At 32.9% G+C, this 18,916-nt stretch overlaps 1 protein-coding gene across 3 annotated transcripts in view; it reads left to right on the forward strand.

Annotated features, from left to right (window-relative positions):
- The window catches only part of pigs (GAS2-like protein pickled eggs), a 455,389-nt gene that overhangs the window by 375,179 nt on the left and 61,294 nt on the right, over positions 1–18,916 (forward strand). For all 3 annotated transcript variants that reach the window (XM_075302273.1, XM_075302274.1, XM_075302275.1), the window contains exon 5: positions 2,504–2,778. In XM_075302273.1, coding sequence (XP_075158388.1) covers positions 2,504–2,778 — 275 coding nt within the window. The remainder of the gene's footprint in view (positions 1–2,503; positions 2,779–18,916) is intronic.

The following is an 18,916-nucleotide window of genomic DNA, read 5'->3' on the forward strand; positions in this document are numbered from 1 at the left end:
GGGTAAAAATTGAGAGATCTAATTTGATACAATTAGATATCAGTAGATCGGAAAAATGGTAAGATCTAATCATATCTGATTACTATGGAATTAAATCTGATCAGATCTCAATATTGGCCTAGATCTAATGTCTTAGATATTATTATATACATCCCTGTATATAGTTGGATCTGATGTTAGATTTCGTCAACCTAACCTTAACCTAACCTATGATGGTAAATCTGCTTAGATCTTAAGTGGCCAATTTTGAGATCTAATCATATCTAATTAGATCCCCCGATTTTTACACGGATAGTGCTTGTGTTCTTAGGGTCATATCGTGGTATTTCCAGAATTAATTCTTCAAAGGAAACCGAACTTAAGGCGATATCGATTCTGATACAAAGTGTAAAATTTTTTTAATTTGGCTTCAAAATATTAACTACTTTTTCAATACATTTTGGATTTAGAATCTCTCCCATTATTATGGATTAACAATAACTTTAGAATGATAATATGATTTAGGTGAAAAAAGCGCAAGAGAAAACACAGTGCAATACGAGGGGAACACTTTTGATAAAAACTAAATCGTCCTTAGTGTTTGAACTTATTGAGGTATACATTAAAAACTACACCCTCAAAAAAATCGCTTCTGTAACATATACCCCAAACACATTTTGCTTCAAGCATATTTATTTTCAGGATTGGTCCAAACAAAATATTGTTTGTATTGTTCAAACATATTATGTTTCACCTTAGGGCATATACTGGTAGAAAAAAATTTTATTGAAATTTTCTTTGTGTGGATATATTTTTAAGGCGCCAATTACTTCCGTTATTTTACGTGCAGCATACTCTCTAGGTCTCTCTTTCTAAACACATATATGCTTATAAGCAATTTCTAAATGAATATATGTTTTGCATCTAAGCATATTATATTTACAAACATTTTATGTCGCAACCAATATGTTCTAACATATATGTCCCGAACATCTTATGCTTGTTTATGAACATTATATGCTTGCACTTAAAAATATTGTGTTAAAAAATTTGAGTTCCAAACATATAATTTTTACATCCAAACATATGAAAAACAGTCTTTTTCGTCCGTGTTCCCATCTTTTTTTCGACTCTCATCCGAGTGTGCTAATACGCTTATGTTTCAACAAATTCATATCGCCGTAGTGCAACGGTTATCATGCCTACCTTGCATACAACGGATCATGGGTTCAATCAACTAAAAGTTTTGTAGCTGTGGATTATCCCCTCTCTGCAAGGCTGGCAACATTTCTGAGTGTTTCAAAGCTTCTCTAAGTGGTTTCACATCAATGTCAAACGCCGTTTGGTCTCGGCTATAAAAAGGATGTCTCTTGTCATATAGCTGCATAGAGTCCGGCAGCACTCATTGACAAAGGAGGTACCAGTGTTGCCAGTATTTTCGGGCGTGTCCCCAAATTAGGACGCTTTCGTTCTAAAAACTTCCCAATTCTAAAATTCGCAAAATATTTTTGACAAGTTTTTATGAGAAAAAATTAAAGAAATAGACTCTGCAGCGGTAAATCAGTAATAATTTAAATGTTGAAAAAAATTTTAAATGTTTTGCCATACCAGCTTATGAGTTGCAATAAAATCAAGATGTCGAAACACAAGACAGGAGACCGGTGGTCTCTGTTCTAAATGTTCGAGAAATGAAAATGGGATTTCGGTTTATGAACGAAAATTTACTTCTAAATATTACTCCAGTAATAAAATTTGGTGGCCGATTAATGTGAAAGTGAATCATTGGGTGGTAGATTAATGTGAAAGTGAACCACTTCATTATTTCTATATGTCCAAACGAGTGATGAACACATGAGATGGCCACATTTAGGCCCAAGTCCTCACAAAATGATTTCAAAATTGTAAAAAAAAAATGTCTTAGCCAAGCTGAGTAAAATTATAAATTAGCGATTGGGCATATAAAATAAAATTCTGTGTCCCTTTTTAGTCCATCTTTTAAATACTGTAGAAATAAACAGAATTTCTTGTAAACTTTATTCATTATTAATTGGATAGTTTTCGGAAAATCCCTAAATTTATAAAAAATCCCCACCAAATCCCCATTTCCCCCAACGTCCCCACCCCCGATTTGGAGAAAATCTCCAAAACTGGTAACACTGTGTGGTAGCACAATGGGAAGAATAAACTAAGTGAACCTAAAGCAACTGGCCGCCCCTATACCTAACCTAACCATATCACAAAAAATGCCATTATTATTATTTTTATATTACCCTTAATTTTTAATTGATCGGCTTATACATTTTGCTAGCCTCCTTAAAAATGAACGTGTAACTTCATTTAATAAAAAATATATTTCTAAATTTCACCACACTGTGTCACATGATTCTTCCAAAATAAATCCTTTTTCCATTATCCTTGATTTTTTTACAAAGTATCATATTTAAATTGAATAAAAAAAAACAAATGTATTGTTAATAGTTTCTAATTTAACAACACCATGTCTCTTCTTTGTAATGCATTACAGGTATGTTGGCTCCCATGTTGGTTCAAATGGAACGCCAAATTGATCGAGAGATAGCAGCCGACAATAAGGCCAATGGCATTGGCTGTGGCACACAAACCGAATGTGATGGGACACAAACTGATATTGGCGTGGGAACTGAAACTGTCGGTACCGAAACTGACATTTTCGATGACAGTGATAGTGAAAATGAAGATGACGACGATCAAGGTCCCATGTTAATGTACGGCCCACAACCACAAATCATAACCAATGATTTGAAGAGTCTTGATGAGATGGTAAGTCACTCACTCACTTTTCTTAAATTTACAATAACAACAACAACAACAACAACTAAGTCATTATCGCTAATATTTACAAATTAAAGTTTACACAGTGCACACAAATTAAATGGCAATAACAAACGGCCATAGCACTGGCTGTTTTTGTTTTTTTCTGATTTACCCCCCAAAAATAGCCATGAGATTTTAAATGATAGTTAAATTGCACTTAAATATCATTACTAGATGCCTATTAAACAAAACTCCAAACTAAACATCAGCCAAAAAAAAACTAAAACAACAACACTGATATTTAGGCCACAATACAAAGTCAGCTAACCAGAAAAGAGCTCTCATGTCCAAAACAAAAAAAAGTCTGTGATGATATTTGATAAGCCATTAACGCCACATTTGATGAAGTTTTCCAACCGTGAAATTTTAAATTTCATAGACTAACCACAAGTTTGTGTGTCTGTGTATGTGTGTGTTGCTGTTTTGATAGATGTTGGACCTTCTTGGTGTTAATCAACATTGTCTGAATGGATTTGAGGGAATGTGTATTCGATTCCAAGCCTAGAAATGACCTTGCTGCTGGTTTTACTTAATTCCAATTTTTGAAAAGAAGTTTCCAAAAAAAAACTGAAGAGGGAATGGCCAGCGGGGCAAATGATCAATGAGGCAAATTAAGTTCTTCATTTCATCAAATCAACTTCAATTATTATATGGCGGATGTCCATCCTGTATTTGGCATTGTTTTTCATAATTAATTAATTTCGTAATATTAGCTTACATTTGTAAATAAAGTAATTTTCTTCAATCACCCAAATGAGGAGACGTAAGTGGGAAAGACATCTCATTTGTTTACAACATGGTGGTATTGATATTAGAAGCTGGTTTTAATTGCCTACAGGTAGTAATTGATCAATCATATTCATCTTTATTTGAGTTTATGAAAAATTGAGATTTATTTGTAAAATATGTCTATTCAATCTTAAATCTGGTGGAAATGAGCTCATATGAAACAAAAAAAGTTTCTTTAGTTACGTGGTTCGTTAGTTAAACAATGATGTCTAGATTTATATGCAAGGCGTAATTGAATTTGTATACCCTGGGCCACACTGTGGAACAGGGTATTATAAGTTAGTGCATATGTTTGCAACACCCAGAAGGAGACGAGATAGACACATGGTGTCTTTGGCAAAAATGCTCAGGGTGGGCTCTTGAGTCGATATAGCGATGTCCGTCTGTCCGTGAACACATTTTTGTAATCAAAGTCTAGATCGCAGTTTTAGTCCAATCGACTTCAAATTTGGCACAAGTATGTGTTTTGGCTCAGAATAGATCCCTATTGATTTTGGAAGAAATCGGTTCAGATTTAGATATAGTTCCCATATATATCTTTCGCCCGATATGGACTTATATGGCCCCAGAAGCCAGATTTTTTGCCGAATTTGGTTTAAATTTTGCACTAGGAGTACAATTAGTAGTATAGTCAAGTGTGCAAAATTTGATTGAAATCGGTTCAGATTTAGATATAGCTCCCATATATATCTTTCGCCCGATATGGACTACTACGGTCCCAGAAGCTAGAGTCTTACCTCAATTTGGTTGAAATTTTACACTAGGAGTACAATTAGTAGTGTAGTCAAGTATGCCAAATTTTATTGAAATCGGTTCAGATTTAGATATAGCGCCCATATATATCGTTCGCCCGATTTACACTCATATGACCACAGTGGCCAATCTTTTACTCCGATCTAATTGAAATTTTGCACAGGGAGTAGAATTAGCATTGTAGCTATGCGTGTAAAATTTGGTTGAAATCGGTTCAGATTTAGATATACCTCTCATATATAGCTTTCGCCCGATTTACACTCATATGATCAAAGAGGCCAATTTTTTGCTCCGATTTAGTTAAAATTTTGCACAGGGAGTAGAATTAGCATTGTAGCTATGCGTGCCAAATTTGGTTGAAATCGGTTCAGATTTAGGTATAGCTCCCATATATATGTTTTTCTGATTTCGACAAAAATGGTCAAAATACCAACATTTTCCTTGTAAAATCGCCACTGCTTAGTCGAAAAGTTGTAAAAATGACTCTAATTTTCTTAAACTTCTAATACATATATATCGAGCGATAAATCATAAATAAACTTTTGCGAAGTTTCCTTAAAATTGCTTCAGATTAAATGTTTCCCATATTTTTTACTAACATCGTGTTCCACCCAAGTGCATTAGCCGACTTAAATTTTGAGTCTATAGATTTTGTAGAAGTCTATCAAATTCTGTCCAGATCGAGTGATATTTAAATGTATGTATTTGTGACAAACCTTTATATACAGCCCCCAACACATTTGACAGATATGATATGGTATCGAAAATTTAGATCTACAAAGTGGTGCAGGGTATAATATAGTCGGCCCCGCCCGACTTTAGACTTTCCTTACTTGTTTTAAAACAGAAAAAGTACCCTTCGTTAAACTGGTGCCAAATTTTCCACAGATAAATGACATTTTCCATATCCCAAGTACGGTTGTCACTTGAACCAAAAATAATCTACCAGAAGTTGGAGAAAATTTTACCAAACAAAAAAATCTTATTTTGCAAAATTTTAATAAACAATTTTTGACAAAATTAAAACTTTAAAACAAAAGTTTATTTCTGTAAAAAATTTTGTCAAAATTTTATTTCTATAGAAAATTTTGTCAAAATTTTATTTCTTTAAAAAAATGTTGTCATAATTTTATTTCTATAGAAAATTTTGTCAACATTTTATTTCTATAGAAATTTTTGTCCAAATTTTATTTCTGCGGAAAATTTTTTCAAAATTTTATTTCTGCTGAAATTTTTGTATAATTTTTTTTTCTACACAAAATTTTATTTGTGCAGAAAATTTTGTAAAAATTTTATTTGTGCAGAAATTTTTATTTCTATAGAAAAGCTTGTCAAAATTTTGTTTCTATAGAAAATTTTGTCCAAATGTTATTTCTATAGAAAATTTTGTCAAAATTTTATTTCTGTAGAAAATTTTGTCAAAATTTTATTTCTGCTGAAATTTTTGTCAAAATTTTATTACTACAGAAAATTTTGTCACAATTTTATTTCTATAGAAAAGCTTGTCAAAATTTTATTTCTATAGAAAATGTTGTCCAAATGTTATTTCTATAGAAAATTTTGTCAAAATTTTATTTCTGTAGAAAATTTTGTCAAAATTTTATTTCTGCTGAAATTTTTGTCAAAATTTTATTACTACAGAAAATTTTGTCACAATTTTATTTCTATAGAAAAGCTTGTCAAAAATTTATTTCTATAGAAAAGCTTGTCAAAATTTTATTTCTATAGAAAATTTTGTCACAATTTTATTTCTATAGAAAAGCTTGTCAAAATTTTATTTCTATAGAAAATTTTGTCAACATTTTATTTCTATTGTGAAATCGACATGATATCTGAGTTTCTAAGACATTTTACTTAAAATTTTCTCGAATATTAATCGATGTTTTCTAAAATTAACTAAAATTTTCTTTCCTGGTGGGTTCACTGTTTTTTCAGTTTACGTGCTTAGAGAAATACAGGGAATCTTCAAAATAAACAAACTTTTCGCCTCTTTATTCCACGGAATTTATTTGCGGTCCTAGAGCTAGAGCAAGAAGTTTTTCTACTACACTGAACAGTGAACCCACCAGAAAAGAAAATTTTAGTAATTTTAGAAAATTTTACCTAATCTGTATTAGAAGCGCAGATGTCACGCCGATATTAATTCAGATGTGAGCATTTGTCAGATGATATTTTGAACACCAGTCTCCTTGTTTTGGGGTTTGAAATCTTCATCCTATTGTAACTTGTAAACAGGCATAACAAAATTGCTAAACCTTGTCAAAAAGTTAATGTGGATTTTTGTGGGGATTTTTAATTTTACTTTTGAGGGACGAAAGCGTCTCAATTTGGGGACATGAGCCAAGAAAATACTGGCAACACTGGCTGGAGAAAAGTTCTTAACAAAATTTAAAATTTAAAAAAATAAAAAATAAATTAAACCAAAATAATGTTTAACAACCGATTTTTTTCTGCGTACGCTACGTCCAGCTCATAAGTTGGGCATCCATATCATGTTTTCCGAAGCACTTTTTCTACTGGGTTATTATCACAATTCCTGGTGTTGATTGTCATTTGGTAAAACTACTTGAATTGAATTGAAAAAATATTAAGTAAATTAAATCAAATAAAATTAAATTGAAATAGGTTAAATATATCGATAGGTTTATTACGCTTAGGTAACGTTCATAAACAAATGAGGTGAAATGCTCCAACTGTGCTCAAGAGGAAAGAATGCCAAGCGATTTTAAACTTTTTTCTTTTGGACTTTCAAACTTTTCTACCACAGCTTGTTGCCCTAAAACCTACTTTGTCATAACCCACTAAAATTCAAAAATTGTCACATACATTCATTCACCTACATACATTTGGAAGTTTTCTAGGAATATAGCCCGAGTGTATTTGCTGACCCAAGTATTCAAATAAGGTTTTCTGAAGGCAAATCACCATATTGCTGACATTTACACAATATTACAGTAGAACTCTGAGGTCTTTTGGCATTGAACTCTTCCAAGAATTAAACAAACTTCACCAGCTGAACATATCAATGAAGACATTGTTAGGGAAATATCTTACATTGAAAGAAAGAACCATAAGCCATAATGAATTTCATTATTTCATACGTCAAACATTGGCACATACACTACTGACCATTACCACAATGAACTGCATTCATAAATTTCCGTGGCAATCAAATTAAAGTCACGTTTTGTGGTTAGGTCACGCGTGCTACTCTAGAAATCTGGGAGGATTAAAGTTTAGCGTAAATTTTCTGCATGTTTGGAACACCGATTTTTTCCACTTCAACAAACAACAACACCACCGGAGGCCACAAATGAAAAGTGCAACCACAACAATGTTGCCATTATACGCCAAATATCCCATATGCATAAGCACACACACACACTCACATATCCACCTTTCTGGAAGAAATAGCATCCGTCCATCCATGGTCATTTCGTTGAAGAGTTGTTGGTGCGGAACAAACCCAAAACCACTAACCCACAACTAACACGGTGGCCCACATTGGGAGACAATAACAGACTCACAAGCCAGATTGCCACATTGATTAGCCAGTGGAACAATAAAACAACCAACAACCAAGCTAAGTGTAATGAATTGAGCTTAAAGCTGGTCCACAATCTCTGAGCCAGGTAACTGTCCACATGAGACCATTGGGGTTTGTTTTTTTTATGGAAAACCATGTAATTGTTGCTCTAATAATAACAGCACCAACAACAACACCATATTGATATTTACATAAATACAGGTCCTCCTTTTGCAAGCTATAATTATTGGACGCGGGGGCTGGATGGTTGAAGTGTGCTGTAGTCGCATAGTGATAATCATTAAATTGGACAATTGGAATGGACAGATGATTAGCTCAGTTTAACAAAATGGACGAATGCATGGATGGATGGATTGTCAGATGGGGGACGGACAGATGTTTATGATTTAATTGTATGATTGCTTGATTTCAGTTTAATCTCTGATAATTTTAGAGTACACTACAATCTATAGTTTATGGATCGATCATGTTATTAACAAATTCATTTAAATAATATTGTAGCAATAGCATTTTGTTTGTTGTTGTATGCAAATTGTGGTGAGCGTTTGTTATGTATGTTTAGAATTATATCTTGAGGCATTCAAAATCCCGGAATTGAGTGGTAATCATTTTACAAGTTTCTGATATGAGTCGGAGCCATCCAGAGGCTTTTACATGGAAGCCTTAATTTACAATTAATTATTATTCGAGCTATATGGACAAATTAGATTAAGGAACTTGATTAATAGCATAACATGTTTGGGACATATATGTTAATATGTTAGAACATATTATGGATGGGACATAAAATGTTTGTAAATATAATATGCTTAAATGCAAACATATATTAATTTAGAAATACCCTATAAACAAAAATGTGTTTAGAAAGAGAGGTCTAGAGTATGCTGCAAATAAAACAATGGAAGTAACCAACCAATTAATCTGCCTTTTATGGACCACCTTACAATTTAGAAGTTTGAAGATACCTTGCCACGAACCCTACGGATTGTAAGCAAATCCACCAACTGGACCACGTACACGCAAAAAAAAACGTGTACCGAAAATGTTTTTCTTTTGTTAGAGTTTTTTGAATTCCTTCGAACATTTTAAACTTTTATCACCAAAAAAATTCGTTTGTTAAAAAATTTTTATTTTTTCAATAAACAAAATTATTTTTGAACCAACAACACAGTCCACTTCGTTTATATCAAGCACTGTTCTTTTCTGACTTTAAGTCTTTAATAAGACACATTTTACAATTTCATAGTATAAATTTAATATAGTAGTGTGTAATTTTGAACACCTTTTCGGAATCTTCCGAACATATCTGGAATATATGTAAAAAAAAACAAAAACAAGTAAGGAAAGTCTAAAGTCGGGCGGGGCCGACTATATTATACCCTGCACCACTTTGTAGATCTAAATTTTCGATACCATATCACATCCGTCAAATGTGTTGGCGGCTATATATAAAGATTTGTCTCAAATACATACATTTAAACATCACTCGATCTGGACAGAATTTGATAGACTTCTACAAAATCTATAGACTCAAAATTTAAGTCGGCTAATGCACTAGGGTGGAACACAATGTTAGTAAAAAAAATATGGGAAACATTTAAATCTGAAGCAATTTTAAGGAAACTTCGCAAAAGTTTATTTATGATTTATCGCTCGATAAATTTGTATTAGAACTTTAGGAAAATTAGAGTCATTTTTACAACTTTTCGACTAAGCAGTGGCGATTTTACAAGGAAAATGTTGGTATTTTTTTTTTTGTCTAAATTTGTCCAAATAGGAAAAACATATATATGGGAGCTATATCTAAATCTGAACCGATTTCAACCAAATTTGGCACGCATAGCAACAATGCTAATTTTACTCCCTGTGCAAAATTTCAACTAAATCGGAGTTAAAAATTGGCCTCTGTGTTCATATGAGTGTAAATCGGGCGAACGATATATATGGGAGCTATATCTAAATCTGAACCGATTTCAACCAAATTTGACACGCATAGCTACAATGCTAATTCTAATCCCTGTGCAAAATTTCAATTAAATCGGAGTAAAATATTGGCCACTGTGGCCATATGAGTCTAAATCGGGCGAAAGCTATATATAGGAGATATATCTAAATCTGAACCGATTTCAATGAAATTTGGCACACTTGACTACACTACTAATTGTGCTCCCTGTGCAAAATTTCAACCAAATTGGGGTAAAACTCTGGCTTCTGGGACCGTATTAGTCCATATCGGGCGAAAGATATATATGGGAGCTATATCTAAATCTGAACCGATTTCAATCAAATTTTGCACACTTGACTATACGACCAAGTGTTATGTTTGTGCAAAATTTCAAGCAAATCAGGGTAAAATTCTGGCTTCTGGGTCCATATAAGTGCATTTCGAGCGAAAGATTTATATGGGAGCTATATCTAAATCTGAACCGATTTCTTCCAAAATCAATAGGGTTCTATTCTGAGCCAAAACACATACTTGTGCCAAGTTTGAAGTCGATTGGACTAAAACTGCGACCTAGACTTTGATTACAAAAATGACAGACGGGCATGGCTATATCGACTCAGGAACCCACCCTGAGCATTTTTGCCAAAGATACCATGTGTCTATCTCGCCTCCTTCTGGGTGTTGCAGTGTGGCGCAGGGTATAAAAATCTTATTGGTGTTCGGTTGAAGCAGGGCCCTTGACCCAGGGCCCAGGACCCTTGTTATGCAAGGCAGATGTAGCAACCACTGCTGCACAGTGCCCAACTAAATGTATGTTTCTGTTAAATATATTTTGTTCAATCGGCTCGTGAGCGCCGCAAGCTATGCTATATAAATATAACTTATATGGATAATTGTCTATTGGTGACAATAACAGCTACGTAACCCAGTGGATAGTGTGTTGGCTTACAAATTGCATGGTCCGCGGTTCGATTCTCCGTCCAGGCGAAAGGTAAAACAAAAAATATATAAAATCGAATAATTTCTTCTACAATGTTTGTATTACAGAAAATGTGCTAAGAATTATAAAACCTCGTGGAAGTGAGAAAGATGCGAGGGAAAATGAAATTGGCCAGAAAACATTGTTTTTTTTTTTTTTTTGAGTTAGTTTTGTGAAATTGTTTGAAAAGAATAAACGTTTCCTCGGCCCATTCTGTTTATGTATTTTGAATATATTTTTTTAATTATGTTAGAAATATAATAGTCCATCTTTTTACTCACTTTTGCGTAAAAAAATTCAAAGAAAGTCAGAAACAAGACTTTAATATTTTTTAAACTTTAAAATTGACTCTATTTTATTTCACACTTGTTTTTCAAACACTGATAAATTAAGAACTGTTGCTTCAATTACAGAAAAAATAACGAGATAATAATAAGAAGAAGACTTACTAATAATGCATAGAAAACCCTGTTTTAAAAATTGTTTGTTTAAGGTAAACAAAACATTCTATTTCTAGAACAGCAGATGGCTCTATTATTTTTCACACCACTGTATATTGTATGAGGTTTCACTGAGATGAAATATGCTTTACATGTTTGTTACGAATAAACCGTCTTCTTAATCAAGATATGTGAAGTATTAGCCCCCTTTTACGGTTTTAAAAATTTTCCGGATCTCGAGATGTTTTGAATATTATGATTTCTTATAAAATTTTTGTTTACCAAATCTGTTTGGTATTATAGAAAATTTAAATTTGCTTTAGTTGGAGTTCTTACTATCGGATATATTCTCATAGAAAATTCAGCTCATGCTTGGCACACGACCAAAATTGACTATCTTGGTTAAAGTGCATATTTGCTTGCTATTATCATCGCTCTCATAGTCATGTCATTCGTTTTACGCTGCAAAGTTGTTGAAAGATAATGTCGATGATTTCATGTTAAATTGAAGAATTTTAGGTTTTCATTATTTTGCAAAAAGCAAAAAAAAAATCAACAAAAATACATTGAAAAATGTGTTAAATCCATATTGCGTGTTTCAATACACTTATTGTAAGTGTTCGAATCCATAAAGTGTGGAGTGGAAGTTTTAAAGCTCACGCTACTACAACTCAACAGACATACCATGTATCTGTGTAAATATTCATAAATATAAACAATCATTGGGGTTTTTCTTCGTTTGTTTTTTTTTTTTTTTTTAAATTCGCATTCAACAACATGATTTTATTAAGTACGTATTCACATGTAAAGTTCATTAATTCAATTTGATTACTTAAGTATAGGCTTCTGATAGTAATGTCGTAGTTTTTTGTTTGTGTTTTCTTTTCGGCTTGCAAAGATTACATAATAAAATGTTTATATATTTTTTTTGTCTTCTACAAAATTTATGTAAATTTCCTATTCCTATATACAACAACAATCAAATGCAATATTCAGAGCGTAATTGTGTAAAAATATTTTACACAAAAACAATGTTCGTTATTTTAATGAAAAGATTGGGGTGATCATGCAAATGTCATGTTTATTATATCATAGAAATTTTAAATCCAGAGATAGTCACACATATTCGTAGGTAAAACATAAACGAATGATGTCTTCGAGTAAGAGGATAAGTTTGTCGCCGCAAACTATGCTCTATAAATATAACTCATGACGATAGTTATCTATTGATTACAATAGGCCTGTTCGCATACTTTTCCAGTAAAAAATATCCAGTAAAAACTAGAAAGAGAGTAAGAGTGTATTTTACTCTCTTTGATTAAAATTGCTGAAAAGTACACGAACGTTATCCAGTAACTATATCCACATTCAAAATTTCAGCTGCTAAAACATTAAGAACAAAAAACGAATCCTATTTATTTAACTTCCAATAGTAATTGCCGAACATGTACATTAGTCTTGGGCAAAGTCGTTCACCGTAGTGATTCGGACTCTTCGTTCCTTTTGTACAAAGGAACTAGTTCCTTCAAATCGTTCCTTTTCGTTCCGCCTTTTTATATCACTGTCATCTACTAAAGACATACATGACATTGTTTGTTTATTTTGTGAAACGAAATTCGTGGACGATTGAAAGATACGAAAAATATGGAAAATTGAGTGGAATTACTTCAAATAGTAATATAGTAGGAAAAAAATGAATGAAATGGAAAATATAAGGAAGTAACTAAACTCAGAAAACCAAACTGTTTGAATGGGTCTTTGGATTTTATAATATTATACTCTGCACCCTCAAAAAAAATCGCTTCTTTAACATATGTTCCAAACATATTTTGCAGGAAGCACATATATTATTGCATACTGCCGAAACATTAATATGTTTGTTTTATGTGAACATATTATATGTTTGGAAGCATTTTGAGCCAAAAATATTATATGCTTGGAAGAATTTTTCCCAAACACGATTGTGCTCATTCCCTAACATACTCGTAATTTTCACTTCCACGAAATTTTTTAGTTATTGGCACCTTTCTCTGTAATACAAATAATGTTGAAGAAATTATTCACTTTTATAAATTTTTTAAATTTTACCTTTCGCCTGCACGGAGAATCGAACCGAGGACCATACAGTTTGTAAGCCAACACACAATCCACTGGGCTACATAGCTGTTATAGTCACCAGTAGATAATTATCGTTTTAAGTTACATTTATATAGCATAGTTTGCAGCGCCCACGAGCCCATGCAAACATAACATTATTTAACAGAAACATACATTTGTTTGCCACGTGGAGCAGTGGTTACCATGTCTGCCTTGCATGCAAAGGGTCGTGGGTTCAATCCCTGCTCCGACCGAACAATATTTGTTTTTTTTTTTTTAATTTACACATTTATATTTATACTATATTAATTTTTTTAAATGAAACATCGAAATGTGCGTTATTAAAGATTTATAGTCAGTAACAGTGCTTGATATAAACGAAATTGAATGATTTTTGGATAAAATATTATTTTTTATTGCAAAAATAACAATCTTGTAATAAAAAACTGTTTTTGTACAAAACTTTAAAATTTGGAAGGAATTCAAAAACTAACAAAAGAAGAACGTGGAGTCGAGTATAAACATACATACATAATTTTATAATATAAACATAAATTTATTTAGGAGTGAACAGTTTTTTACTAGCATTTAACACCATCGCTCTAAAATTCCTTTTATTTTTCTTTAATAATTCATTTTAAAGAAAATAAACTTTTTAAATTGTTTTAGCTGTAAAAGTCGAACTTAATGCCCGCTTTTATATTTGATGGTGTCCGTCAACTCCTCGTGGACTACTTTTTAATAAAGAGAAACTAAACTTTGTTTTTTTTTACATTTTACTGTGTAATTTTTCACTATTTCCTCCTTATTTCATTTTACCGTCCCAACTCTAAAAAGAGTATAGTGCCCTTTCGTTATTTTTATGAAGACCCCTGATTTCTTTTAACGAACCAAGAAAAAAATAATGCCAAAATGATAAACAAAACACATGTCCACACATACATAAAATGCTGCTCTCAAGGCGAAAACATAAGCTGTTTGTTTTTCAAATGTCTATTCTCTTGGTTCAGAATGTATATTCTCTTTATTCAAATGAAATAATATTTAGACTTAAACATATCAAATTTTTGGCCTTATCATAAAACAGTTTTCCGAAACAACATACAAGCGGTTTCACAGAAATTGTTCTTTTTTGACTCTTTTGCTGTGTTATATTGATATCTTTCGTCAACTCTCCCGGTTTCCATCTCTATTTCTCTCTATACTCGCTCTGTCGCTTTGAATAAAATATCACAACATATGTATGTTTAGTTGAAATTTGTAAATTTATATATGTTTGTATTCACACATATGATTTTTATGAAACATTCATGCCCCAAACATAATATATTCTAACATATTAACATAGATGTCCCAAACATTTAGTGTTAGTTTAGGAAAATTACATGTTCGCACTTAAATATATTGTGGTTTAAAATCGTGCCCGAAACACATTTTGTTTATATCGGAACATATGAAAAACATATTTTTCTAACAGTGTGTGTAAAATTATTCACAGCAAGAAATTAAAAGATTTATTTTGGTGTTTTGTGAAGGTCTGAGATGGAACTAATGATTCTATTAAATAGCAGCATATCGATCAATGATTTAATGAATTGGCAAATAGCTGCTGTCAAACAAAAGTCAAGAAATCAAACTGCGATACGCGGAACGATGGAGCCTAAATTGAAAATAAAACTTAATGACAAAAGGAACGATGAGAGCGAAAGAGATGGAACTAGTGACAATCGTTCCAGAGCGACACAAGACTAATGTACATTATACTGGTACTTTGTTTGTTATCAATAACCAGCTGGCAACGTATGCTATGGTTTGCAATATTTTACTGGAGAAAAAGTCTCTAGCAAAAACTTGCAATTCTCTATCTCATAACTGTCAAATGTAATCTCTCTCCGGCTGTCTTTTGCTGGCTCTTTGGTGCAAACGAACGACTTCCAGTAACAATTTGTGATAATAATCAAAAATTATCGGGTTCTCGAACGGAGCTAATAACAGCTACGTAGCCCAGTGTATCGTGTGTTGGCTTACAAACTGTATGGTCCTCGGTTCGATTCTCCGTCCAGGCGAAAGGTAAAATTTAACAAATTTATAAAATTGAATAATTTCTTCAACATTGTTTGTATTACAGAAAAAGGTGCTAAGAATTAAAAAACTCTAGTGAAAGTTAGAAAGATGTGAGGGAATATGCAATTAGGCAGAAATATTTTTTTTTTGAGCACAACCTTTGTGAGAAAATTCTTCCAAGCATATAATAACTTGGGTCTCAAAATGCTTCTAACGGCCATTTTCATGTAGCTCCGTTAGGATTTAACTGCCAGTTAACAGAAAGCAAATTGCAAATATCTTCTCTCCGGTTAACTTTAACTGAAAAATTTTCGTCAGTTAAGTTCCTAACTGGCCTATGGAATATAAAGGCAAGATGACAGCTTAGTCCATAATACGGTTTAAAAGTTGGTTAGTTAACGGAACACTAACGGAGCTTTATGAAAATGGGGGTAAATATATAATATGTTTACATAAACAAGCATAATAATGTTTCGACAATATCCAATAATATATGTGCTTCCTGCAAAGTATGTTTGGAACATATGTTAGAAAAGGGATTTTTTTGTTTGAATATGAAAAAATAATTTGGATTTTTATATTAATTAGGACTTATTATACAGCATTAATATTCTATGATGAAATTTGTCTAATAGCATCAAGTATGCATCACAATCAATATCAAAATCAATGAACCAAAGGCAAAATCTTTGGGTCTGAGTAGGCTCTTTAGTCCGTATGAATGAATACCGTGTCTGAGTAAAAATTTCCCAATTAAATTCTTATTGTGCAAAAGTTCGTTGCTTATATTTTCTAACTATATCATTCAGAATTAAAGTTAAAATATTTTTCACAAGACCCTCAATTAAAATACCTAAACATTAAATAAAAATATTTTTTGGAATTAAATTCAAATTTACATAGAAACACCACCAGATGTTATTTACACAACTCAACGATTAGTCACTTAACGATTTTCGATCTGTCTACTCTGTGTATTAAGACTAATTACAGCAACTATTAGGAGATCAAGTCTGGATATCAAATGTCTAAAATAATAACAAATAGTAAAATGAAATTTATGTGACAGATTTGAATGCGATGAAAGCTCAAACCTGTTCAGACTTGTCATATATTGTTCACATTGTTTACTAAGTAACAGGCACAAAACTATTGCAATAGATCACGATGATCGAAGCTATCATCAGTATTAAGTGTTGAATAAGCCAAGGGGGAGATATGCTGTCATTCGAAAATTATATCTGTGAAAAGTGCACATAATTCATGTGAAAATGTTTTTTGTTTGTAAAATATACAGCAACACAGGATGAAAATTTAGTAGCCTTAGGTGGGGTAAATGACAGCAACAGCAAATTTTAGAGCTGAGAAAAACTGGCATTGCAAAGATTCAAATCTTAACTCATAAATTTTCCCTCAAAGTTGTATTTAACACTTTAGTGAATTTGTAAAGTGTCCTCCATAGACCGAGGACCTAAGGTAGGAATATCTGATTATTTTAAATTCAGTGACAATTATATCGAAGCAAGACTTCCAGTTATGAGTTTCTGTTTTCCAACTCCAAACGAAATACAATTCAAGTCGGCTACAGTAGCCTTTGATAGTACGATTTTGCTATTTGCCTTTTATTTACCGCATATATGTTTTTCTACTGTTGCTGCTGCTTATGCTATAGCTGTTACCTTAATTCGCCTGAGTTCACAATTTGTATGCAACAACTGTGGTTTCCTACTTTTTTCTTCGTATCCACTCTGCGCATTCGCTGTTTACCTATATTTGTATGGGGATTAGTTCACTGTAAAAAATCAGTTTAGAAAAATCGTGACATTAGGTCACACAAACTACTCGAGACTAAAGTTGTAATAATAATTATAATTTATGCACTCACGTGTACTATGGTTTCTTGTCATATTTTCTGTGTTTCGTTTCTATATCAAACGCATCTAGAGTGGTCGTATCAATGTAATGCCAACTAAAATGGGGGGACAAAGTTATAATATCGGAATGTGAATCCTAGCATGATGCATATCGAAAAACTAGTGGCCTTTACGAACTCCGAATGAAGAGATATATTTTAACCCAAATAGGGTAATCAAACAGTGAAAGACATGAAATCCCAAGAAGGATTTCATCCCAATTGAAATGTTGCTATACACAGTATTTTGCTCTGCTAAAAAAAACGAAGGGCATTATTCTATTAGTCAATTTGTTAAAATGGATTCAAGTTCGTAAGAGTTTATATAATTGCAATGTATATTATAAAGTATTAATAATACTACTAAATCAATAAATAAAACAATCTCGCAGAGATAAAATCAAAGTAAGACACCCATAGGTTAGGTTAAAGTGGCAGCCCGATTCAAGCTCACTTAGACTATTAAGTCCATTGTGATAGACACCCATGACCAATTTCGTCAGATGGTATTTAAATTCCGTTTGATAATTGCTCAAAATTAAAATAGAGTTGTAATGACCAATAAGCTGGCCTTTGGAAAAGCTCCTTGTGTCCACCCCGGGAATGGACAGCAGTTGCAGTACGAGCCTAGGTTAGGTTAAGTTAGGTTAGGAGGCAGCCCGATGTATCAGGCTCACTTAGACTATTCAGTCCATTGTGATACCACATTGGTGAACTTCTCTCTTATCACTGAGTGCTGCCCGATTCCATGTTAAGCTCAATGACAAGGGACCTCCTTTTTATAGCCGAGACCGAACGGCGTTCCACATTGCAGTGAAATTACTTAGAGAAGCTTGGAACCCTCAGAAATGTCACCAGCATTTCTGAGGTGGGATAATCCACCGCTGAAAAACTTTTTGGTGTTCGGTCGTAGCAGGAATCGAACCCACGACCTTGTGTATGCAAGGCGGGCATGCTAACCATTGCACCACGGTGGCTCCCAAGTACGAGCCTAAATTGCTTTCGGTGAGGCGACCAGTGGGGTAACCACAAACGAAGAGCACACAGAGAATATAGATTGGTTGTGACAATCGAATTTATTGCCAAACTCCTTTTGGCAGTTGTAGCAACTACCAGTTAGCAGTTGTGTCACCCGACAGATTCGGTCGACACAACTAATATCTCATATGGTGTTGGCTGGGTCTGCCGACGACACCAACTGAAGAGCCCAAGCCATTCCTTTCGATTTACGAAAGGGTGATCAATCATTCAATCACCTGATCGGACATAAGGGCGTCGTTAAATACTTTGCAGACTACAGCGGCTTACAAGGGAAAGAATGTAATCACCCCAAATATTGTTCAGAAGCATAATGTTACTTTATTCGCGCGGAACATGTAACATCATGTGTTATGTATCTGTTAGCAGCAAGCATGTTATGTTTTTTGTTTTAAATTTTTGTGACACAAATATTCCATGTTCTGGTGGTATTAAGTTCGAGTTTAGCCGCTACAACCGAAATTAAATCATTAAAAACAGTACAAAATTGTATCTCTTTGATGCAAATTTTACAAAGTTT

This window comes from Haematobia irritans, chromosome 3 (genome assembly GCF_050003625.1).
Source record: "Haematobia irritans isolate KBUSLIRL chromosome 3, ASM5000362v1, whole genome shotgun sequence".
Taxonomy (NCBI): domain Eukaryota; kingdom Metazoa; phylum Arthropoda; class Insecta; order Diptera; family Muscidae; genus Haematobia; species Haematobia irritans.